The sequence below is a fragment of the Temnothorax nylanderi genome, unplaced genomic scaffold (genome assembly GCF_030848795.1).
Source record: "Temnothorax nylanderi isolate EJ_2023f unplaced genomic scaffold, tnyl_v1.0 TNYL_tig0183_pilon, whole genome shotgun sequence".
Lineage (NCBI taxonomy): Eukaryota > Metazoa > Arthropoda > Insecta > Hymenoptera > Formicidae > Temnothorax > Temnothorax nylanderi.
The window spans coordinates 163,500-188,779 of NW_027249245.1; the positions used below are offsets into that span (position 1 = coordinate 163,500).

The 25,280-nt window shown below is 42.8% G+C and overlaps 1 protein-coding gene across 1 annotated transcript in view; it reads right to left on the reverse strand.

The window, feature by feature from the left end:
• The window catches only part of Ser (protein serrate), a 42,224-nt gene extending 34,655 nt beyond the window's left edge, over positions 1 to 7,569 (reverse strand). Inside the window, exon 1 of the mRNA XM_071716343.1 lies at positions 5,965 to 7,569. Within this exon, the coding sequence (XP_071572444.1) occupies positions 5,965 to 6,012 (48 nt within the window). The 5' untranslated portion in view covers positions 6,013 to 7,569. The remainder of the gene's footprint in view (positions 1 to 5,964) is intronic.
• Between the last annotated feature and the right edge of the window lie 17,711 nt (positions 7,570 to 25,280).

Genomic DNA, 25,280 nt, shown 5'->3' on the forward strand with positions numbered 1-25,280 from the left:
GAGACCTACGACTTTGTCTAAACAACCGTAAGAACTATCTGAGAAAATTGCGACAGCGCGCACATCTGTGAGAGATAAGATCGGCAATACAGTTTCACGGCAAATTGTCCAAGATATCAATGGAAACCTATAAAACATATAAAAATTGCAGACGCTGAGAAAGTTAGAGACGCGTTGCTGAAAACGGTCAATTATTTTCCGCCGTTGTGCTAATAATCATTATCGTTACTCGCTAACAATGCAAAAATAGATTGCATTACGTAAGAGCTCGTAAAGAGAAATGCAAAAATTATTTGTTTCCACAAGTAGCTGCAATTATACCTACTTTTTGAATTAGCATTCAAGATTATTATAATAATTCAATAAACGTCAGTGAAAGTACACAATTACGTAACGCGTATTCGCGTGCGCCAAGCAATAACGTAATTGTCAAGTTGGTCCAAGGTATAAACGTAAGTGACTGAATCGCGTTAATAACTACAATAATAATATGATGTAGAATATCGACAAGGACAGAGAGAGAGAGAGAGAGAGAGAGAGAGAGAGAGAGAGAGAGAGAGAGAGAGAGAGAGAGAGAGAGAGAGAGAGAGAGAGAGAGAGAGAGAGAGAGAGAGAGAGAGAGAGAGAGAGAGAGAGAGAGCTGCTAGTTGTTTAAAAGAATAGAAAAAATTGCGGATGCACTTAACGGTCGGAATCAGAGTCGAGCAGCGCAACTGTATAAACTATGTTTCTCATATTGAATGAGAGTTGATGATAGTCCACGGCGCGTTCAGCGGATAATTAAGCCGCGGCGATGGAGAAGACGCGATGAATTATCATCTCGCGGCGGCGGCGGCCAATAAAAGTCGGGCCGAGGCGAATCTCAGGTGCATCTCACGCGTCTCGCTGTACATATGCAGACGAATGCGGATCGATTTCCAGCACCAGGAATCCATAACGGGGGTTTACGATAATTGTTGGAGGCCTCGTGCAATTTCAAGCTTAATAAACCGGCGTCTCTCTTCCTCCACCGATCGTGCCGATCGTCCGCGATCGTCGCGGAATCTCTCCGCCGCGGAAAATCGCGATGAGAAAGCCGACCGGCCGATCCGCCAGTCCGGTGGCTTCGATATTCGTTAGTCAGGCCACATCAACACCTTCCGATCCGCAGGCCGTGGCTCTTCCCGTGAAATCGTCTTTAATCAGACAGCCCGAAGTCGATCGCGCTCGATTAACCCGCGATTGCGCGCCGCAACTCATGTCGAATAAAAATAAAATAAAATGTTCGATCTGTAGAGAACTGTGAAGGCTAAAGTGAAAAAATTGTAAAAACGCGAAACAGATACTACATCATGCCAACGACAGACTTTTGTTTTGAATTATTTACTGGCGACGGAAGTTACTGTTTTGTTAATTAATTACGATATCACGAGTAATGTATCACGTAGTGTTGTAAAGATATACATCAGTATTTACAAGGATAATTTCCCATATGCCATATGTTTCAGTAACGATCTATAAGTATGGAGCACAATCGTTTCATCATATATACATTTAAAAAAAATCACGCGCCTACTTCCGGGTTGATCTCAATCGCGGGCTCATCGATTGCCGTGGCCGTAGGAAGCGTCAGCTGCGCGCACGTGGAAAGTCTCGAGAATCGCGCAAGAAATTGCGCGGAAGTAATCGCTTTGCAAATTACAACGCAACCGTGCGAAGGCTAAGTTCCCTTTCTCAGGTTCACGTATATTTTCCCGCGATTTTTTTCGCAGCTAGCGCTCTTCGCGCGCATGAATCACAGTGTGCCATGTGGTGAAATTCACGGATGGAGTAACTAATGTTCTCCCTACATTAAATTACTATATCTTTGGAAAAACTATTTGTACACTTTAAGCAATTAATCAATTTTTTTTAGTCGAAAGACGAGATGTCTTAACGTAGAAATTCCCTCAAATTTGATGTTCCTTTTTAAAATAGAACACGCGGAAGGGCACGGTCGAAGAGACACACACGAAAGGGCACGAATCTAACAGACGCGGGATATGCGCTTCTTCGGAACCGCTTTCGAGGAACTTTTTTCGGCATCGCACGTTATAACGGTAATTCCGTTCGGACTGTAATTGAAAGAGAGCAGCGCACACAACGCGGCAGCAACAGCAGCAACGGCGGCGGCGACGGCTTAATTGCACTAGGTCGAAATCATCGAGAGAACGACGGACGGACGCGGCGAGGGAACCCTCTTCTCTACCGCGGCCCGTTCTTCGAAAGTCATTTATAAGAGAGAGGGCCCAGGAGAGGAGGTGACCCCCGGTAACTCCAGGTCGGAGCGAGACTCCGCAACGCTCCGGCTCCTAAGCTCCCATTATTCGTCGGGTTCGACCGAAATTGTCGATCGTTACGGAAGCGTGGATTTGCTTGCCTCCTCGCTCGAACACACGCATCATACTTTAACCCGGCAATTTACATTTGATATTTATAATTTAATCATTTTCGCTCGTGATTGCGGCTCTTTTCCGAGATACCACGGCGAAACAACGGGATAGCTAGAAGAGAAAGAAGTTATAATTATTTTTATTGTAGTGCGCGCTGTCTCTTAAAAAATATATAAATTTTGCGTAAAATATCACAGAATTTTCTTTCATTCCATTGCTATTTCAAGTTTATAATCAGCGCCGAAAATTCAACAGTCTCTAATAAATTGATACATCATTGACAAGTTTACAGGCGTGCCTGCAACTAAGATGCTAAAATTTTATACACGCGATTCTGACACGATGACTGACTGAACAATTGTAATAATTCATGCAAAAATAAATACCCGCATATGCGCGGCAAAATTTAATATTAATTACTACATTAACATACATTCCAATACAATATAATACATAGTGATGTAATAAGCAATCCGTAGACAGAAAATAAGCTATATAGATATTTGATATGTCAGTTTAATATTAAATATAGAGTCAAATTTAAAGAGTCCATGATTGGTGAGTTAAAAAATACTATATATATATATATATATATATATATATATACGGCAACTATTCGATAGAAAAACGTAAGTTTGCAGTGCGAATGAAGACTGCGCGATATTGTCATTCCCGGACGAAGCTATCCGAGATAGTGCACAATACGGAGGAGAGACGCAGTAAGAAAATTATAAAGTGCGAGTGACGGGGCAACATCCGCAAAAAAAACTATACTTACGCAGTAAGTGCGTAATCTCTCCTGGCTGAGAACAAGGAGAAGGATGTAACGCCGCCCTCCTATCCTTGTGCAACTCGCGGGAGAGACGCGTTAAGATAGTCGTCCAACGACATATTACATACCGTGGTATACAGAAACACAGCCGACGATCACGAGGACAAAGAGACGCCGATTCATTAGAAGCGAATTCCGATCGTGCTTTAATATCCAACGAAATAGAATGAAATCTTGTTTCTTTGATGTGAAACTCAGTCGCATTTCTAAGCAGTCCTTGTACGCAAGGTGTAGCAACAATCATAGTTTTTCTTAGTTATTAATTCCATCAAGAGTCAGAACCTACTTTTCCCTGATGACAATTAAATGAACTTATTTATAATTATTTAACATTGAAAGTGAGAATATATTAATCTGTAAAAACATACATATATATATATATATATATATATATATATATATATAAGATGCTACTTTTATAAAGTTGCAAAATGACGAAGGAGTTTCTTATCGTGTCAATATCTAAGGGCATAAGTAATTTAATAAACTGTATTAAGTGAATCACCGTCTTTCTCGCCTGTATTTATCTAATCGCTTCACTTTACAGCAGTTTGCTAGTTTTTTAATATGTAAGTGATTAATATATAATCGTTTTCTACTAATTAAACTGATGTCAACATGATTTTGATAAACGCGATAATCTTAATTAATTAATTTGGTCTTGTAATGTATATTCAAACATCGTTATATGTTATAACTTATCGATGAATAATTTATAAATTATAGCTATAGCTATCAACTACATCGTGTAACCGGCTATATTATGCAAAAGCCGGCTTTGCCGGTACATATGTGAAAGCAATAAAAATTGTGTGATAGAAGCAATAAGAACGTGAGAAAAGAATTATTAAGTATTTTAGTCTCATAATTTATAAATTTATGGAATGTTTTATTTTTTCTTTTTAATATTGGAAATAATAATTCCGTTATAAAGTTAAATCATAATATTACTGTGAATATTATTATAAAATTATTTTTCTTCTATTTAAATTGTATATTAATGTATGATAATTGTATGTTAATGAAAAATGAACTTGGCTTCTCTCTTTCTCTCTCAAAGGGAGAAAAAAATTTGTTGATAATTAAACTCCGATGTGTCACACACGCGCACGTTAATTAAGTGTTTCTTCGAGATCAAAATAGCTGTGATTATAATAAAATTCACGTTTTTGTGTTACTTTTGTGCGATTGGTTTTGTATCATTGATCGTACCCCAAGGCGGAAGACTGCCAGAGATCAAAACACGTACGTGAGAACGGCCTCGCGTCGCAGATGCTACATCACGCATGATAGCACCTTGTGCGGTGATGCAAGCGGTAAACTATGAGCATTTGAAAGGAGCCAACGCTATGCGCTGAGATCGCAATGATCTATAATGGTCGCGGGGACTGGTATGGAAATCTCGCCGCACTGTCTTGCAAATTAACTTCCGATACGCGATGGTAGCAGATCTTGTGTAAATCATAGTGATAACGAGACGGTACTCGTAAATCGAGTATGGGTATTTTCTATTACATTATCATAATCCAATGGTGGGATATGTACAAGCGTACAAATATTTGGAGTCACTGATGTTCCGTTAAATTATAATCGATTTCTGCCGTTTCGCGGATAGCGTCAAGAGCAAGTTTTGCTGCATAAAAGCAATTATATCTATGTTTTTAATTAGTAAACGATAAAAGTTTTAATTTAAGAGGCGTTTATATACGAGAAAAAACCTACTTGATAGACGTGCAATAAAAAAAACTTGAGTTCAATCATACATAAATGTGTATCGTAATGGCCTGTCACGTACAACTGTTTATTTTTGCGAACGTACGCCTCGGGGTATGTATGTACACTGCGTTCTGTACGCTTGCATCACCTGTTCGAATACCCATTGGCTCTTTTTTCCGATCTCACTTGTGTCGCCGCGCAAAGCGAAAGAAGGGGATACTTTTCACTCGACTGCGTGAGGCTTTACTGCTGACGATCGAGCAAACGTACAACGTTATAACGCAATCTAATGTCTTAACGATCGCGAAAACAGTCGTTCGCAGAGACTAAAAAGTGTCTGATTATTAGTATAAATAGTACCGTGATCTTCTCGCATGCTGTGCTTTTTACGGCTCTTAAATGCCGGCTTAAATGCCTGCAGTGAAAGATATTGCAGTGGCCATACGGAGTTTACATTGCTAAGTTGGACGTAGCAATCAGAGGTTTCAGTTATTTTGATATGTCCATTACAAAGTCCATCTTTCTGTCTTTTAAAGATTTAAAGTATACATGATTTTTTATACCTTGTAAATGTATCATACCTTGTCGTATTCCATTAAATTCATGTTATAGATGATAAATATGGTCGATTATAGGTTTGCGGATTTGTAACTGTAATTTACTGCGTGTCTACTTTAAATTACAATAAACGCAATTTTGACATAATTGAAATTATAATTTTCGGAATTCGAGTACCACATTACGTTTCATTTCAAAAGTAACATATTGCCTATACTGCCAACCTGCTTAATCCTACAAAATAATTTATTCTATTCATCTCCTCTCTGACTAGCTCGTTTGTATTTGCATCGAGTTGCACCCCGAGGGCGACGATATCTAGCTATTATTGCTTGACATTTCAGACGATTCTTTTCGCCCGTTTCGAAACGCGAAGTGAAGCACGCGAGAGAGTTATCCGGGTGAATCGGAGGAAGGTGTGGAGGCGACGTGTGTCGCGGCGCGTACCTGTATGAGATGGGCAAGGAACAGGACGTAGGTGGCGGCCGCCCTCATGTCTCTCCCTGGGGAATCCCTCGACTACCGCATATCATCGATATCCCCTGCTGCTACTCCTCGGCCGCTCCCTCGAGCACTCCTCCGCGCTTTCGATGAATCCTCCACTGTCTGCCCGTCGCGCCGTTTGTACGTATCCTTCGCTCTTTCTCTCTCTCCCTCTCTCTTCCTTTTTCTCACCACTCTCACCGAATATTATCGATCTCTTATCGGCACACTGCACTCAGATTTTTCCGGTCCGCGCACCAACACCGAATATCCACTGGCCTGTGTATCCTCCGCGGGGAGGGACGATCCTTTCTCCTTTCCGTGGAGCACTAAACACTCGTCAACACTTGGTGAATGAATGGAAGACTCGCGTGCGTTTTTCTCCGCCGTTTCTCGTCCGTAAAGATCCTCGAATCCTCACTTTTCCCGTGCATAAGCGACATTCAAAGAGGAGACTCGGGTGAGACTCGCTTCTTCGCGTACCGCTCTCGCGACGCGACAGGTACCTTTCGCTCTCGAGAATACTCCAACCACGATCGCCGTGATACGGTCCTTTTCTCTCACGCCTCTTTTTTTTTCTTCGTCCTGCAACTCACTCGCTTCGTTGTTCGTCGGTCCTCGTGCAAGACTAATCCGCGTCTAATTACACGACTCGTGCCATACAAATTTTCATCGGACGGGAGAAAGCGACTGCGCGCGCAAAAGCCTGATGATCGCACGCGCGCTACTCCAGAACTCGACACCTGCTTTCCTCGATGCGCAAGTCGCGACGTCCAGCACGTGTCCCACGTGTACGAGCGATACGACAGTATCGTAGAAATCAATTTGGAAAGTTGGTAGCGTCACGTGTATTCTTCCTTCCCGGACACGTAGTTACGGTTGGATCTGACACTGATTTTCGCCGGTCGATTCCTCAATCTGTAGGCACGTTGCGGCATATGAAAGACGAGAACGATTCGGAGTTCGAGCTATCAGATAATTCCATTCGCACTCCATGCGTCAATTGACCCCCGATGCACGAGAGGGGGAAAAAGAAATCTTCGCGGGAGTCGTTCGCACCTTTTGAATGAATTTGATTATTGTCGCAAGACGCTCGTCGCGCACCCCTATTCACTCACACGTGTAACAATCCTGTGGTCCTAAAGAAGCGATTTCCTCGAGATCCTCGGGAGAGAAACGCGATACCTGGGCACTACCGTCGGGAAAACGAGACGTGTGACACTGCCTCACGCACACGCGTGACACACCGCGAGAACCCGCGAGAGAGTCGGCCGCCCGGCGTCGGCGCCGCCGCGGAAACGCGCGGCGAACAGGTGTGTGCACGTGTCCGGCGTACGCGGGAACGTGTGCGTATAATACGGCGTGCAACGCGCCTTCGCTGTGTGCACGGACACGCACGCACGCCGCCGCTCGGTAGCCGGCGTGCACAAAGACGCGTGTGTGTGTGCACGTGCGCGCGTGTGCGTGTGCATGAATGCGCGGCGATGTCCGTGTGTACCGTTCCTACCACTTGTTAATCCGTGTGCGCACGCTGGAGCACGGAAACGCAGTAACGTCCGCGGGGTACACGACTCGGTCGCTCCGGGGATACTGAGTCGGAGAGCCGCAGGCCGGCCTGCGGGCCTCCCCCCTAATCCCACCGCGGCTCGTCCCCCCCTTTCGGTGCAGCCCCCTTCCCGAGTCACTCCACCTCCGGGAGCACGGAGGACCCCTTTACGTGTGTACCCCGCGCGCGCTCTGCCTCGCATCCTTACGGGGTCCTCTCTCTTTTTCTCCTCCCGCACCGCGCATCGCGACTTTACACACGTTCGCCGACGCTCTCCCTCTCTTTCTCTTTCTCTCTTTCCATCTTACTCGATCGCGAATCCACCTCGTATATGCGCACGTGCGTGTGCATCGGGCCGCGTTTGCTCACGCGCGCATAGGTGACTGTGTGTGCGCGCGCGCCGCGCGAACATCTCGAGGGCTCTTTGCTCTCTCTTGCCTTTCTATGAGGCATTACACGACGACGTACACTTGTGCCCCCCGTGCCCAGGATGCTGGGCCCGGCTGAACACGAGCTAGCGCGCGTCCGTATATAAGTCTTACAATCGGTTTCATCACGAGCGGCATCGCGGAGTCGGTAACGCCGCCGCGCGGTGGTTGTGTATTCTCACCTCTTGCCTCGCGATCGAGGCGAGAAACGCGTGGCTTAGGCGCGCTCTCCGACTGCCGCTCGTGATATGAATTTCGCGGGGGCTGCTCGCGAGGAGTTGCGGTCTGGGGTACCGCGGCATCCAGGCCGCGAATGGCTGTTGCAAGTCGCCGGAGTAATATAAATTTCGTTAGTATCGCGAAGGAATAGCGGATCGATGAGCGCAATGAGAATTATGGGAATAATAAGAGTCACTTGTTTCCTTAAGCAAAAAAATACATGAAAAATATTAAAGGATTAACGAGATTCCCACTGTCCCTATCTACTATCTAGCGAAACCACTGCCAAGGGAACGGGCTTGGAAAAATTAGCGGGGAAAGAAGACCCTGTTGAGCTTGACTCTAGTCTGGCACTTCCTGCAAATAATAATGGGTCTGTTTCTTTTAGCTGCACTTGCTGAACTGATGCACACTGATGCAGTAAGTTAGAGTAAAACAAAATATACTTGTCTCACTCTAACTTATTGCACCAGTTCAGCCTAGTTCAGCCAGTCAGTGCAGCTAAAAGAAACAGATGGCATCTCAAATAAAAATTATTTTCTTAAAATCTGCACATGAATAAATTACTTTTTCGTAGCAAAAAGTTAACGCCTAGTTTCTCATCGTGATGTTTCAATTTAAGAAATAAAAATACCGCAAGATATATTAAGGATTATGTGTGGATATGTTAAATTCGAGGATTCACAAAATATTTGACGGGTTACTCTCCTTATAAATTGACTATCTTTTCTTGCGGAGACAAAAAAGGTGTTTAAATGTCGTTAATAATCATCGTATCGGAGATCGGTTGTTTGTATCGAGTCGTTAAGGTGGGTTCCCGGTAGACTCCGGCTGGCAAGACAAAATTATATGTATTCACGAAGAATGATTTTGGACGATGAATAATGGATAAGTCCTGGTGGTGTCGCGTGTCCATCGTCATTATGTGGCTAGCGGGCTATGCTCCTCGCGAAAGAGAGATGCCATCGCCGTCGCGTCGCGTCGTGACGATCGTCATTGAATTTCTGCCCCATATACATACAGTATATACCGTTCCACCGTAATTCGCGTGTCGGGAGTATCATGCGAACTGAGAAGCCGAGTTAAATGGCTATAAATTATCGCTGCAATGAGAAACGTCTTCGCTGATCTTCTTTCAGGAACTACGTAAGTAACGATGTATGTCACTTTTATGTGACGCGACGTCTGGTAATCGGAAAATTATAAACGCACGCGGATTATCGTACAGTATCACGTCTTTCTTGGAAATTAGTCTATTGAAATCTGTATGTAAACGATCTGTATGTAAATGTGTTCATCAAAATCGTCGTAATAAAAAATTTGCGGACAGTTTTTGAATTTATGCGAGAGCATTCGCGCCACTGAAAACACTTATTGTTACGATGGATAAAGAATTTTGTTATTTTTGCAATCCTAAACTATTTTACGTATCTACCTTATTTTTTTTTTGCATAAACGGTTACCTGGGGGTAAATTTTATCTCAATTAAAAGTCATTGTTATTAATTGCATGTTTTTCATTGTTCTATAATTTATTAGTATTTGAGGACAGAATGTATATAGATTTACTCAATATTTTTTAAATAAAGTAAGGAGAAATTTAAAAAATGTTTAAAAACGAAAAAAGCACATTAAAATTATTGTGACGTAAGCTTTATTTTTTCGACAATGGAGTGTAAAAATCACTCCATATGACCGTTCTCGGGTTAAAGATTTATTAAAGCAAGATCGTGTATTTCAGCAATTATGAGTTTAAGAAAATTTTGGCAAACTGTTAAATGTAATCAATGATTAAAAAAAGCGCAAAAGTTGATAAAAATATTCAAGAGGTAAGAATTGAATGACAAAAATAAATATCTTGGAAATGAAATTTCACGACGCTCGCGCCAGTTTTGATTAGCGCGGTCATTAGAATTGCGGCGGGACTCTCTTCGGCTGAAAGAGCCTGTAACGGACGGTATAGCGCAACACGGCGGGGCTATATCTATCCTCTCTTTCTGCTCTTCTGGCGGCAGTCTCTTGAATCCGATGGCGAACCCGGTGTGGTAGCGCAGCAGTATGGTGTACCGTGGTCCACATGGGCGGATGGACGAACGGGCGAACATCAGTAGTGGGATGCTGCGCGGTGATGCTGCTTGGTCCGCACGCTCATCCGTCGTTCTCTCCCTGTCTCTTCCTTCTCTCTCTCTCTCTCTCTCTCTCGCTCGCTACAGTCTCACCATTCTCGTCCGTCCTTCTTTATCTCTCATCGTCTCATTCCGTCCCGTTTTGCTCTGTCCTTCGTCCACTTCTTAATACTAGGTACGTCACTCTTCTCGCTCTCGCTTATACCTTCCGCCTTCCTCCCGTTCTCCGTCTCTCTCTCTTTTCCTCGTCTCGGAGGACTTGCTTACTCGAGGGCCCCGAGTTAGCCGGCGGGCATTATGGTGGCTACTCCGTTGGCTTCTCGCATCTCTCGAAAGCTCACGAGAGAGTGTGCCCCCCGAGGGTCAAGGAACTCCCTCGGGAACAGGTTCACCTCCTTCCCTACCTCTCTCCACCCCTTCTCTTTCCACTCCTCCTTCTCCTCCTCCTCCTCTTCCTCTCTCTTTCTCCTTTCCCCTTTCCTCACTGCGCGCCGCGTACCATCGCCAATCCGCCCTATGCCCCCTCCGGTTCGTACCTTAGGGTTTTACTTATTTTCTCTTATTACCGCCGTGGGCATGTAGGTATGTTTCACATACACACATACACACACACACGTCTGCAAATCCAGCTCGTACGTACACGGGATACGGTCCACCTCGAGGTTCACCGGACTCCCTCCTTCGCACTCAGCGCCGTTCCCTATGTTCCTCTCGTCTCCCTCCCGCCCCCTCCCACGGTACTTCTCTCAGGTACTCCAATATGTGAGCACATTATTACAGAGGCGCAAGAGGAGCGGGAGGGACGCGGGAGAGTCATGGGGAGTCTCTCTCTCGCGAGGGAGCAAAGACGAGGTGAAACGCACACGCGTTTCTCCCGGTAGGTAGATGAGGAAAACGCGCGAGTGAGTGAGCGTTCATGCAAGGGTGTTTAGGTGCGGTTCCCTCCCCTCGCGCGACCCTTCGCATACTCCTCTTCCTCGCTTCCCCATCCTCCCTCCGAGTCTGTCCCGAGTCGAGCTCTCTCTGAGAGCCAGATACGAGATTCCACCTGTGCTGCCTGATATGCTGCCGTTGCTGCCGTGCTCATCCTCCTCTCGTCTCCTTCCATGTCTTCCCCGTGTCGTGAGATCGTTTCGAATTTGCTGGATAGCTCGTCCTTTCTTCTTTTCTTTCTTTTCTTGTTTTCTTAAAAGCCCGGGCCGCGCAACCGGCCCGGGGGATTATGGCGGCGCCCAGACGAGAAAACATGTGGATTTTCGGTACGCGATATACGCATGAATCGAACGAACGGAAGAAACGCGAGGGCTCGTAATAAGAGCATTTAGCGGTCCTCGCACCTCGCGATTCCCTCGCACGTCCTCGCCGCCTTTTGCCGCGTCCCGACCGTTAAGAAATTGCCTACCGCCATTCGGCGGTTTCCTTGTCCTCGGTTTCGTTCTCTCATGAGATCGTTCCGAATTAGCTGGATACGCGTATTTTTAACAGCCCGACTCAAATGGCAACGGCAGACGGAGGATTATGTGGGCCGGTTCGGCGATCGTGGAATATTTTCATGTTGCAGAGACATCGCCGTGGCAAAAATGAAAGAATCATAAAGTCGCCTTTCCTTTTTATCAGATTTGATCGGATTCTTTCTCGGGTTATTCCAGTATATTAGGATTGTCCGTTAAGTAAACGAGCGCTACGTATATTATTATTTATCGTATTTATGCGTACGCTGGATAGCTCGAAAAAAATACTTTTTGCAACGAATCCCATATAGTTTTCGCACGCGTGTCATCGACAGGACTCTAGGCATATTATTCTCCTCGCCTTCTATTTTCATTATTCATGAATTTACGTTTAGGTTTCTGAAGGGCTTTTGCAAAAGCGGGAGATGTAATGGATACGCGACGGGGCGCAAACCGCGCGGAGTGTATACACACGCAGGAGGATTTTAATGATCTTTCTTCAGGCATTCGTCGGACTATAGATACCAGATTCCACCTGGACCGCAGCCGTACGTTGCTTCGAACTCGGCTGCATCCGCGCAGCCTGTCTCGAGGACACGAACTTCTTGTGTACTCTTACTTTCTTTCCTCCTTGTAAAATTAATGTAAACGTCCCACGATTTAAGTAATTACTTGTAACAAAGTTCAACAATTTCTCCTTATATACTCACCTCGATGATTCACATGCATACGTAAGATATTACGTAATATTTAATAAATTTTACAACACATTTTTGTCTCGTCTTTCAGAAATATCTCAAATAAAACAGCGTTATTCGTTGTAATGTTATTTGCATTACTTTCACGAGAAATATATTTATAATTTTAATAGAAATTTAATTCATTGTTATAATTATCTGTAAGACATACGAAAAATTTAATGCCGCTTTAAGATTTCACTAGAATTTCATAACGTCTGGGTATATGCCGGACAGATTCGCAGGCGTGTCATGAACTCCGGGATAGCTCGGTTTCTCCGGTTCCGTTATCCCGCGAATACCCGTCAGGTGTCCTTTTGACGTCTCGCTAATTGTTGCTGAAAGCAAGTTATGCCCGTTACATACTTGCTCCATGAACTTGGAATAGCACGTAGTTTCTTTTCTTCGTATGCGAAATTATGCAGATTCGCTTGCCGAACAGAGCGAATCGGCGAATCGATGATATGCAAATTTTACGACGAACGCGCGTAATTAGCGGCGCTTCGACGAGCGCGTAAATAAAGTAAAACTTTCTCTGTTCACTATCCATTCGAGCAATTCTTATTAAATAATTGCGTAGTGTTCGCGATAATCGAGCATCTGGATTTGTGAATAAAAGTAAAAGTATTCCAGAAGTAACGCAACTGAATATTTTCTCTATCATCTCGTAGCGATACAATTACCGGAAAATTAGTAATATTATAAATTACCTAGCTAGTTTATATAATATTTGCATCCTGTAATTTATCTAAAAACATTGTTTATAAACTTATTCCATTTCAGTAATATCAGTAGATGAATAATATATTTTTACACAAATTCTAAAATAAATACAACTAAAAACTAAAATCTCTTCTTACTAATATGCATTACAATGCAATTCTTATTAAATAATTGCGTGGTGTTCGCGATAATCGAGCATCTGGATTTGTGAATAAAAGTAAAAGTATTCCAGAAGTAACGCAACTGAATATTTTCTCTATCATCTCGTAGCGATACAAATACCCGAAAATTAGTAATAATATAAATTACCTAGCTAGTTTATATAATATTTGCATCCTGTAATTTATCTAAAAACATTGTTTATAAACTTATTCCATTTCAGTAATATCAGTAGATGAATAATATATTTTTACAAAAATTCTAAAATAAATACAACTAAAAACTAAAATCTCTTCTTACTAATATGCATTAAATATTAAGATCTTATGTGTTATGGAATTTTAAGAGTAGCTTTAAAATACAAAATTAACTTTTTCTGTTTCGATTTTTATATCTATACGCATTGTAATATCGTAAATAATTATCTAACGTAAATGTTTATCGTAAATAATGTTATTTTCTCGTTTAATTCCTTGAAGAGCCAATATACCGTACATTCTAATATTTATCGTAAGCATCTCGTCGTATGAGTATCTACTTAACTGATGCTTGACGTATGTATCTTATGACGTACGATTCAGTGCCTCTAATTCGTTCTTTCAGAAGATGTATTGGCAACCACCGACGGAAAAATGTAAGGATGCGGCGTATACCGTTAATTCAGTGACGCTGTCAATAACGATTAGACGAACGGCCGACACGAAGACGAAGATATATAGACGGATAGAGGGATAAAAGAGATTTATCGTTCCGGCTAAACGCGCTGTTTCGCCAGCATATCGACCGCGCGAGTAAAGCGAGTATAAAGCGAGAAAAATCGACTCATATTCCATTTACAGATGGACGTAAGTTGTCAATCAGTCGAATTGAAAAAATATGTGACGTTCCATATGCGAGAAATAAACTTTTTCCCATTACGAGCTGTGTACATTCTGTCAATTAGCCACGACTCTATTCACGATCGTGTCCAGATATAGATTATATAAGAGGCCGGCGGTCGTTCGCAACGGTTATTTTTGTTATCGTCCCTCTTTCCACGCGCTCCGATCGTAACAAGGTAAAATGCTATTAGCGAGATAATTAATATTCGAGTACAATCTGGCTTTTGGGCCGGTCGATCCCAGAAAAAAATTATAATTACGGTCCCGTGAGAGTTTTTGGGCATCGGAAACAGGATCACGAAAGTAAGCCTCACCCGCCCCTCGGCGGGTGCATCGCAAATCGCTGCTTTTTATTGCAGTCTTAAGAGGAGGCGGGCACTGGATATTTGGGCGTGTAATAATCGAATGACGCCGATGAGACGAACGGAGCGCGCAGAGGGTGATCATTCAATTTTCTGCACTGGCCGAGTCACAGCACGCACACGACGAAGCCGCGTGGCACGGGACTTTACATGTGCGCGTTGAGGCCTCTGGTCTGGTTTAACGTTGGGTCAGTGAAGCCCCGCACGATAAGCTCCGGTCGAGTTAATTAATGTTAAAAAAAAGCTCGAGATAAGAATAAAGGGCCTCGTGTGCGCGCGCGCCCGTATGGCGCACCACGACGCCACCGGACCGCCAACAGGCCTCTCCCCACGAGACCCATTCTCGATATGCATATTGTGCTCGTTAAATTAAACAATCGCACGGGGATCGAAGTAAAAATTCAAGTAAAGACCTATCTAATCTGCCCGGCGGGAACGGGGGACGGCTGGTCGTTCGTCCGGCAATGGCCACGCTCCCCTGGCGGCTTTCGAAGACGATCGTTAGAATCCTGAACAGCGGCCAGTGTCCTTGCAGCTGCCCATATGACTTTCTTTTAATGCCTCGCAAATTGATCCTTGAAATTTCAAAAGTCATCCGCTTCGGATATCGGTAAACTTTTCAAGTTTTGTATAAGTTTCAGATATGAAGAAAAAATATAATTAAATTTCTTCTTCATATTCTTACTCGAAACTTATTATACATATAAAGAGAGAGAGAGAGAGAGAGAGAGAGAGAGAGAGAGAGAGAGAGAATATTTTAAAAACTATATTTCAATGTTAATTTTAAAACAACTAAATAATAGTTTTGGACATAATCACAAAGAATACGTTCGACACAGCAAAAAATTTTACGTTCTGTTTCGTAAGTACTACAGATCAATATCTAAAAGAAGGTAACAATTTCACCAACCATCGATCGATTGATAAGGCTGTCGACAGTGACGTTTTATTCTGACTTAAGTTAAAATCCCATTAGTTTCGAAAGATGCCGATTTTCTGGAGGACCCTTTCGTCGTATCGGACATGTACATGCCACTGCGGTGATATATTGGAAGCGAGCAAGGTGGCTTTTTAACGAGAGGCGGACCGCTCTACCCTCTCACACAGAAAACCTAACTCGGTTGTGTTAAAGTAGAATCAACAGGTGTCTTTCCTACCTGTCACTAACGAAAACTTATCGAAATCCATTTAGTGGCCATAAGGACTTAACCATTTGAGAAGGCCCGCAAACGAGGGATAGAGGCACGACAATTGGGAGAACGAAAACGGCGATAGATCAGAAAACGGAGGGAGAATGGAGAGCTCAAACGAAAGTGAGAGGGTCCGAGAGAAAGAACGGTAGGCGAGAGAAAAAAGAGAAAGAGGGAGCGATTGGTGGAAGCGAGAGAGGGTGGCGGAGGCTCCCACAGTTATTAAGGACCGAACTGAAGGTTTCCAGGTTTAAGGGCTAACCTGTGCTAACGTCGACGGTGGAAGGAGTCACCTGTCAATTACGGACAGAGTTCTTGGACTCCCTTGTACCCGGGCCCGATCGTTATCCGCTCAGGAAATTGAGCGTTCAGGCACCGCTCGGCTTCCCCTACCCCGGTGAAAACTCCGAGGGCCCTACCGAGTTAGACGGCCGCGATCGCTTATTAACGATCTCGTGCATTTCGTGCAGTCTCGGCGTTAACGAAGCGCAGTCCTGTGTGCGTTGCGAAAGAGGAGAAGCCGAGTTCCGCGAATTTCGCTTTTCGAAGCCGATTGGAAGGTCGGGTAGATATTCGTGCCCAAAAATTACGCGATACTCGGGCGAACCACGGGTACGAACTTACGTAAGAAAATACGCCTTTCTTGAGCGCAGCTGATGCATGTCATTACAGGTACCTTAATTAACGTAGATCAAAGTGTTTTATTTATCGCGTAAAAACAAGCGGGACTCTCTCATCGCGGCGAGCAATTTCCCGTAATGCCGCGAAATTCGCATTCGAGATCGCACGCTTCTTGGCGTTACGTCCATTGAGAACGCATGAGTTAACCGCTGTCCGACTTTCGTGGAACACCAGCATTATAGAATTTCTCGACCGCGAAAAGAATTCGCGCGGGCGCGCGCTTAATTTCTTTCGCGCGCGGAAGTATCGTGCGCGTAGCTGCATATTCAACGCGGCTGCTGCATGTTCGTCGTCATTCGTAATTTCGTGACGTGACCGACGCGGTCAAAATTTTGAAACCGAATTCGCAATCACGGCGCGAACGATCGTAATGGCAACGCGACGTAATACACGTTACATAACGGCACGCGGACGAAGCAAAACGCGGCACGATCGTGGTTACCATGTCCGCACATATTCCGTACGCCGAATATTCCCGCATTAGTGTATTCTTCCATTATCATTAATGTATTTATTCACTTAGGAATATTTCACGAGCTGTTGGCTATCTGATACGCACACCGCGTGTTCTCCGGTAATAATAGACAGAGAGATAAAAGTACGATTCTCTCTCTCTCCTTCGTGGGAAACATCCGGGCGTTCTATTAATAATCCGTGTTAAGTCAACGATCGCCAGTGTCTCACAGACGTCACTTCCCTCTTGCCTTCTCTCTGGGTCCGCGGGGAGAAAATCTGCGCGCGCCGAAATCGCGAGGCATGGACGGCGAAGCCGCGATTCTTACGAATGCCTCCGATATACGTGAACGGCGTATGGATCGGCTGAATGGCGATCGGCATCAAGTAGTAATCAAAGAATCCCATTAAATCGCAGGAATTTCTTGCGGCGACCAGCTTCCCTCTTCGCTCCCTCTCCCTCGTTGTCCCTCTTTCTCCTTCTCTCTCTCACCCTCTCTCTCTCTCTCTCTCTCTCTCTCTCGACTCTCTTTTCTCGTCGTACGAATCACTCGCGCGCGGCAACGCGTAGTTAATTTCTGCGTATACCAGCTTTTGAAAGTGGCCGCGCAAAATCATTGCGTCTCTCAAGTGGTCTCATCGGCGCGATTGTATTGCCGTGTTGCAAGCGCGAGTTTTATATACGTATATTTTAGTTCGAATTATCTCGCAAGAATAATATAGGATGAAGAAACAAATCGAAAGGAAAAATTGCGAGTCGAAGTCTCGTAACGCGACGAAATCTTAATGCGTATATTACAAGCGATGCCACCGTGATATAATAACGAGGTGAAAAAGTAGTCGTAAACGTGATTCGACTTGAGTCGAGACGTATTACGATCCCGAGAGAAGATTTCCGTTCGCGCTTGAAACGAAACGAAGAACAAACAAAGTGTATCGAGGCAATAATTATTCACTAACAAATCTGTACTTTTCACAGAATATACTTCGAAATTGGAAATTTATCACGATATCAAAAAAATGATCGAAGAGAAAGCTGTCGATGTGGAATTGCGAAGGTCTTGGTGTGTGCCCAAAAGTTAATAAGTCCGATTAAAAGAGCAGAATGGATCGCCGTCGCATATTGCCAGCGATATCGCGACGTTTGCATAGACACGGACGATGTCACGGTCGTCAGGATTAGTACGGTCCGCTTCGTCTTCTCCGTATATCTCCTGCCATCTATCTCCGATTCTCCTGCCGGATCCTCCATTCAATGGACCGCTCTCGCGAAGGTTCTTATGGAGGTACTCACGCAAAACGCCGCCACGTGACGGGCATCCGGATCGCCGATGACCGATGAAGATTCCGTCCGTACGTGTACGATGGAATCGACGAGTAATCGCTGCGATGCCACACAGTACATTGGCCCACGCAAATCTGATTTTTATTCCTCTCGAGAAACTTATAAGAAGCTCGCGAAATATTACGGCTAATAAACCGTACAAATTTTTTAAATGTAATATTTCATATATCTAATAATTTTTCTTCGATTGTACATAATACAGTATATCGATAAAATAGATTATGGAAAAGTTATTTATGTTTATGTAAAAAAAAAAAGGAAATAAATATTTCATATGAGTTAAGTTAATATTTAAGATTAGGGAATTTAAAAGATATTCTACGTTAAGGAGGTTCGCCTATACTATTCTGAAGCAAAAAATGCGGTTGAATAATAATGTCATTACAGCGATCCCGAATTATATGCATAATGCATATGCATAATGAATTGTGGATGCTAGTTATGCGCTATATTCTTCGTAAATTATTAGTGTATAGAATATTAACAAATATATGCCGAAGTATGAAAGCGTCAACGACTCGGGAATCGTTGTCAAATACTTATTATCCAACATTATAAAGTAAAAGAAAAATCACAAATAATTTATAAAAACCTATATGAACAATTGTCAGGGAATACTAAAGACTTAAAATGATTAATACATTGATAATTGCGTGCACTGAAAAAAAAAATAGTTACATTTGAGAAAATATTTTTTCACATAGTACCAATGGCCTTATTTACTTAATATAATCACATATTTATTTAGAATTAGATATCTTTACTTAAATTAAGTAAAGATATCTAATTCTAAATAAATATGTGATTATATTAAGTAAATAAGGCCATTGGTACTATGTAAAAAAATATTTTCTCAAATCTAACTATTTTTTTTTTCAGTGTGTCGTGAACTCATGATTAGTGGTTAAACACTGTTTGTGAGGTTGGGATCGCATCAGCTGTTGCGTTGCCAATGGCAACGTCTGTCATTACTAATTCGATCCACGAGGTAAAAGTAAACTTTGTGACAATAAAGCTTTAAATCCACACGGTAAAATCCTATTTTTAAAGTTTTTATGCAATCCTTAATGTTTCACGTGTCAAATGCTAGTTTTTCAAAGTCCTAAGTTGGCTAAGTGTGTACTAAATCAGTGATCATTTACCTCAGAGCGACCGTTTCTCATGGGACGATAGGATCAAAGTGGTTAACTTTCAACTTCTGAATAATATTACAAAAAAACTATACGGTCAATATTGCTCAACTTTTAGGATTATTTGTGTAAAGTGTTTATGTAAATCATATAAAAAAATTAAGACTCTAAGTTGACTTTCGACTAATAGGCGAACCTCCTTAAGACAATTTATTATTCTCGTACGTGCGAATTAGTCACGTGTGCTGCCAAAAAGTAAGTGATTAAAAATCTCTCCTAAAGCTGGCGACTTCTCCGTTCATACAATTTTATTTCACACGTCATTCCGTGTTATATGGACGAATAAACGAGCCGGCCTTTCATACACTAAGGTGATGTCGGTTTTCACCGTTCGGAATGTTCTTAAGACCGCCTCAGAATCTAGGTAGACGTTCGGTAGAAACTAATGATCGATGATAGAGACTTGTGTTGGGTGTTATCTGCGATCAATGTCAAGATTATAATCGCGAGCCAGTTTCTCGGCGCGATTTTCATTAACTGTCTGGCCGCAACAAATAATGTAAATTGTGCGGGCTTACGTAATCGGTACGCGTAATATACCTATAGAGTAATAATATTGTCTGCGCAACGAAAGCGGAGAAACTGTGTTGTTAGCATAACTCAGCTCGATACATATTCGCCTTCACCGCGCCGTCTGTTCTAGATATAGAGTTTACTTTATTATTTCTTATTCTGAAAGCGTTTCAATGTCGCTAAACCAGTAATCATTCGCAATGTGGCTGTTAAATGATAATTAAATAAGAACTTCTGGCGGGCTCTCTATATTTAAATATAACTCAATTACGTGATGCTGTTCTATGTAACGTATATAAAATATTTTTCTTATATTTCTATATTTTAGTATATTTTTATACTTTTATATACTTTTATATATTATGTGTAAATTTATTTATATTTATTCTTAGAATTCACTCGATCTTCAATCCTTGTGAATCTGAATTTTAGTATAAATATTAAATAATAATTTAAAAGGTATTGCACACTGTACGCGCGTAAATTATTTATAAAGTTAACATGATCGAGTCATCGGTACCGGTTGTTTAAATGGCAACGCCGAGAGGACCGCTTGGTCCATCTTGGAGTTATCTTCTGTTTGAACTGTGGAGGTAGGGCAACGGGGGTATAACCACAGTCCGGTTATACTCCCTCAAAAAGCATACGCCATAGGACACACGGCTTATCTAAATATATCCTAAAGTGGAAACGCACGATAATGTTTTAATTAACTAATTAACATTTTTGGTGTCGCGCCTCGTATATCTCGATTCCACGGATCAAGTCATGTCTCACCGCATTCTTCGTAGATTGACTTGTTTTAACATGTAAGTGCCATGGGCGTTACGAGATAATTTGTTCAGTTTGCATCGTCAATTTCTCCTTTCTTTACATCGTTATCACAAGTCGCAATTGTCACTGTAATTATTATATATAGGATAAATATTATATAGAAGATAATATTTTCTTATACTATCTTTTGTGCTCATGTCAAACGTGACAAATTCTGAAAAGATTTTAGGACACAAAGAGAGTTACTAAAAAATAAAAGAATTTTGGTGGATTTTAATAAAGTGACTGTGCAGTGAGGAGAAAGGAGCAAGGGAGGATTCTGGTTATAATATTAAAAGTTAAAAATTGCGCTTAGGACTTATCTCGCCTCTACCGCTTCGCAAGAGACGGTGGGCCCTGGTACGGGTCCCCTTCGGGGCCCCCCCACAGATCCACCCGGCCCCGCCGAGCCGAGTTAATCGGCGCGGACCTCTGCAAGCACGCTTCGCCACCTCGACTCGCTTCAAGAGGCCTCCAAAGCTGGTATTAATAATCCGACGCTGAATCCCCCCGCCGTGCTTCTTTATGTACTTTTTCGACACGCTGGCTGGTCCGTCGCTTCTCGGCCACGTTAATCTCCCCGAATTCATTTAATTCGCAAAAGAGATACGCAATACGTAAATGATAGCGCATTCCGCAAATTCCGTAACGACATACTTACACGTACGCACGTATGTTCAATAAGATCTCGAAAATGTATGTTACGCCACGCCGTCCGTCCGTCCGAGAGTAAAACGTACACCCGTTGACCTCGAGCGCGCGGAACGGTCATTTTCTTCCCTCAGAAAATCTCATCGGACGAGACTCTTGATCGACAATCAAGATTACGCCGTTCGATCGAGGCGTCCACATTCGCGTAATGTTGCTCAACGGCGCGAATCATATCTTGTTATTCGGCTTATTTGTATTTACGTGTCACAAGTAATCGTCTATCGTTACGTGAAATGCGAACGCGAATTGACGTACGTGCGAACACATCGCGGAAACATCATTATATATTACGTGGAATCACGGAACCGCGTCGGACAAATTGTCCGGCATGATTTACCGTTGCGTTCGATGTATCTCAACGAGTTATCGTATTTTAAGATTAGCTTGTCGCGGGTAATTCCGTATTCAGGACTTTAGCCTGAAAAGCTGGGGCCCCGTATGAAGGCGATGAAATATTGCACATAGTTTATTTAACGCTAATTCGGTATAGCGGTCATGTAAGAGCGCATCTTCATGTTTGCGAGGAGTTTTTCGGTCATTCTTTCACCTATCACATCTCGACATTCGTGGGAGGCCAAAAGGCTGATTCGTTTGAATAACCGGATGCAGACTATGTGGATTAAGGAATGAAGAAATACTCGCATCGATTCGTCACGGATGAGAATTATGCGCATGCAGAGCGATAAATATTTGATCGTTTTAAAAAGGCAACAATTATAGCAACGTGGTTTATGTTCAAGAAAATTCCTCGACGCTTGCTTAATTCGCAACGCAAAAAAGATGTTTGTTTAAATCACAAAAATTAAGATATCGCAAATAAGAATAAGAATTAAGGTATTATAGTACCGTCTGATAAGATGTAACGTGTCCGAATGTTTAAAGAAAATTTAGAGAAATGTAATCAATTATGTATCAATTAAGTATGTTACATTACTAAATCTCTCTCTAACTACCGTAAGTTTACGAAAAAATTTAAATACAATCTGCATGGTAGAATCGAGCGTTGATTCGTTTAGCACACGTCTCTTCGCCTTCGCACGGAGATGTAAATTCTCATCGCTTGATCCGCTTATACCGGCCGATATTACTTTCAGCCCGCTCGATAGAAGGTCCATAATATACACGTGATATGAGTGCGACGATAGCATGGAAAACGAGGGCGCCGGCGGCTGTAAAATTATATGGCATCTTCTTTGTGCTTTCACGAATTCACGAACCGTTTTTACGGCCGCCAAGAACTCCTCGTAAATCGGCGGTACCTATGTAATATTCCGCCGTAAAAGGGCAAGCGTAATAGGGGGAGAAAGGTAGTAAAAATTCTTTGGCAGCAGCGACGTTAATGAAAGTATCGATCGAGGTGTTAGAAAGATTCGTCGACTAGCGTTACATTGTTTATTGACGTATTATTTGTCTTCTGGGAATATATGTAATAAATGTACATATGTAGGTATATGACACGCTAGGATTGTAATTTTTAATATAAAAAGAAAATTATAGGAAAAAAAGCAAAATAAAGATTAGAAGACGAATTCTATAATTCAACTTCTTTGTTACATTCTATAAAATCCGTTCATTTAAAATTTAATCGAGACGAAAGAAGTTCTCTTTCTTACAATTTGACTATAATTAAAAAAAAGAGTGCTTCTCCCACATCCAAAACCGATAAGACTTTCCGTGTCGTTAACGCAGATTGATACAATTACGTGTAATAAAGCGATCAATTTATGTTCCTCTTTTTTCACGTAATTACACTAAATCCATCGGAAACCGGTGTATCAATTATAACGGCTGACCATTAATAACGGCCCGGGCATAATGACAATGCTCTCCTTCCTTGCGCGCACCAGCGCAGCGGTATTAATACAAATTAATACCCGCACGGCGATAAGCGTGAACCTGTAGAAAAGCCGCGTGTATAGCAATAAGTCGTAAGGTGCCGGGACGGTCTGCCAAGAGAGCTACTACTTTTTGTGTCAATTAATATTTCGTCACGGATCAGAGGCGGCTAAAAGCAGCGTCTAGAAACCCTTCGGGGCCTCACGGGCTCATTCAAGCATACTTACTCGCCGTTTCTTTAAAGTACGGTACATCGGTACCCATTCTCCTCGATTTTCTTCCCTGTCTCCTGAGAACCGGCTTACCGCAACGATGAGTTTGATGAAAATGGTATTCCGATTTTTCTCCAATGTACTTTATCATCGTCCCACGATAAAGAAACTGCCGGAGCGGTTTACGCAAATCACCACGTTGGTATAGCTGACGGTCGACATTTTCGATGCAATATTATTACGGTAACTTGACGCCTTATTCAGGAATAATTCATTAATTGTGCTAACGAAGTGTCACAGGAATTATGATTTTATGTTAATAATATCGTTTCAGTTTCCCTCCTCGTTCGCTTTTATCGTTCCGACTTAATTTCTCGACCACTTACGTACACTCGCCTCACTGCCGCCGTGCTCCGGTATGCGAGGCGTGGAAGACAAAAAGTGAGCCATCTAATTAGACGCGATAAAAATGTTAACGACATTCCAGATGCGCGCTATTTCGATACAGTCGAGCGCGTTCTCTCGTACGAGGCCCCCACGTTCTCGCGCGTCGTACGCCAATTTACGTATGGTGCGTAATGCGACATTATTATTTACTCGCGATTACTGCAGAGTAACCGGGTAGCAGGCCGGTAGATTAGTAGATCGTCCGACGGTGACTTCGCTATTGAGCATATCCGGCTTAATGATGCGTGCGAGGTAAAAAGGACGAATGTGGAAAGCACCGCACGTATCGTTCGCGCGGGGATATCGATGACGTCCGCATCGTCATGAGGATGACTCAAAGTCATCGGTATTCCGTTTCCGTCGGCTTTTCTTTTCGCTCAAAAATCCGCTTGCCGTTAGGATACGCTTCACGATATAGTTATATAATAGCAGACAAATGGTGGCTTTCCCGAATTTGACGCTAATAATTTTTAAAGAACCGCAATTAAGAAAATATTTCTTTCTTTGGGTAATGTCTAACTACAAAAAATTAATAATTTTAAATTATCTTACATCATTGCGTGACAATTGAGGTTCAAAGTTTCAATTTTACTAGTTCCCGTATAATAGAAATCTAATTCTCATTAGTGGAAAAAGATGACCGAAATGCCTCACTGAAGCAGGTACACTAATTTTACACGTATTTTTTTTCGAGCCCCAGTTGGTCGGTCGCGTAAATTTACATTGCGGCCACTTCTAATGGAACTGCCGATACATTTCGCGCGCGCGGACGATTATTCCCGTCGCCCGACCAACAGAGTCAATAAAGTCAGGAGCAAATACACGCGCGGCTTAACAGATTTCAAGCGAGTAACCACGTTTCATTACACAACGCGCGGCTCGTATCTCTCTCGGCCGGGAAAATAACGAGCGTGGTGTTTCCACACTCTGATACGTCTCTAACGCACAGACATCCAAGGCCAGGGAATAGCCTTCTTGTTACTCAAGGATAACCCAAGATTCTATCCTCCTTACGCGATTTTAACTTCTGCCATCCGGGGGGATATTAAATAGCTCTTTGCGCGAATCGACCGCATCATCGCCCCGTTTATTGTGTCTCGCTATGAGAATGATGCATCGATGTATTCCTCGAGATTTCGCAACCGTTGTGTTGCGACTTATGAAACCCGATAAATGTACTTCTGTCTAATTCTAACTGGTAGTAACTATAGCTTTCGTCTCGTATGGATGACTTATTGTGAGAACGAGCAATATCTCG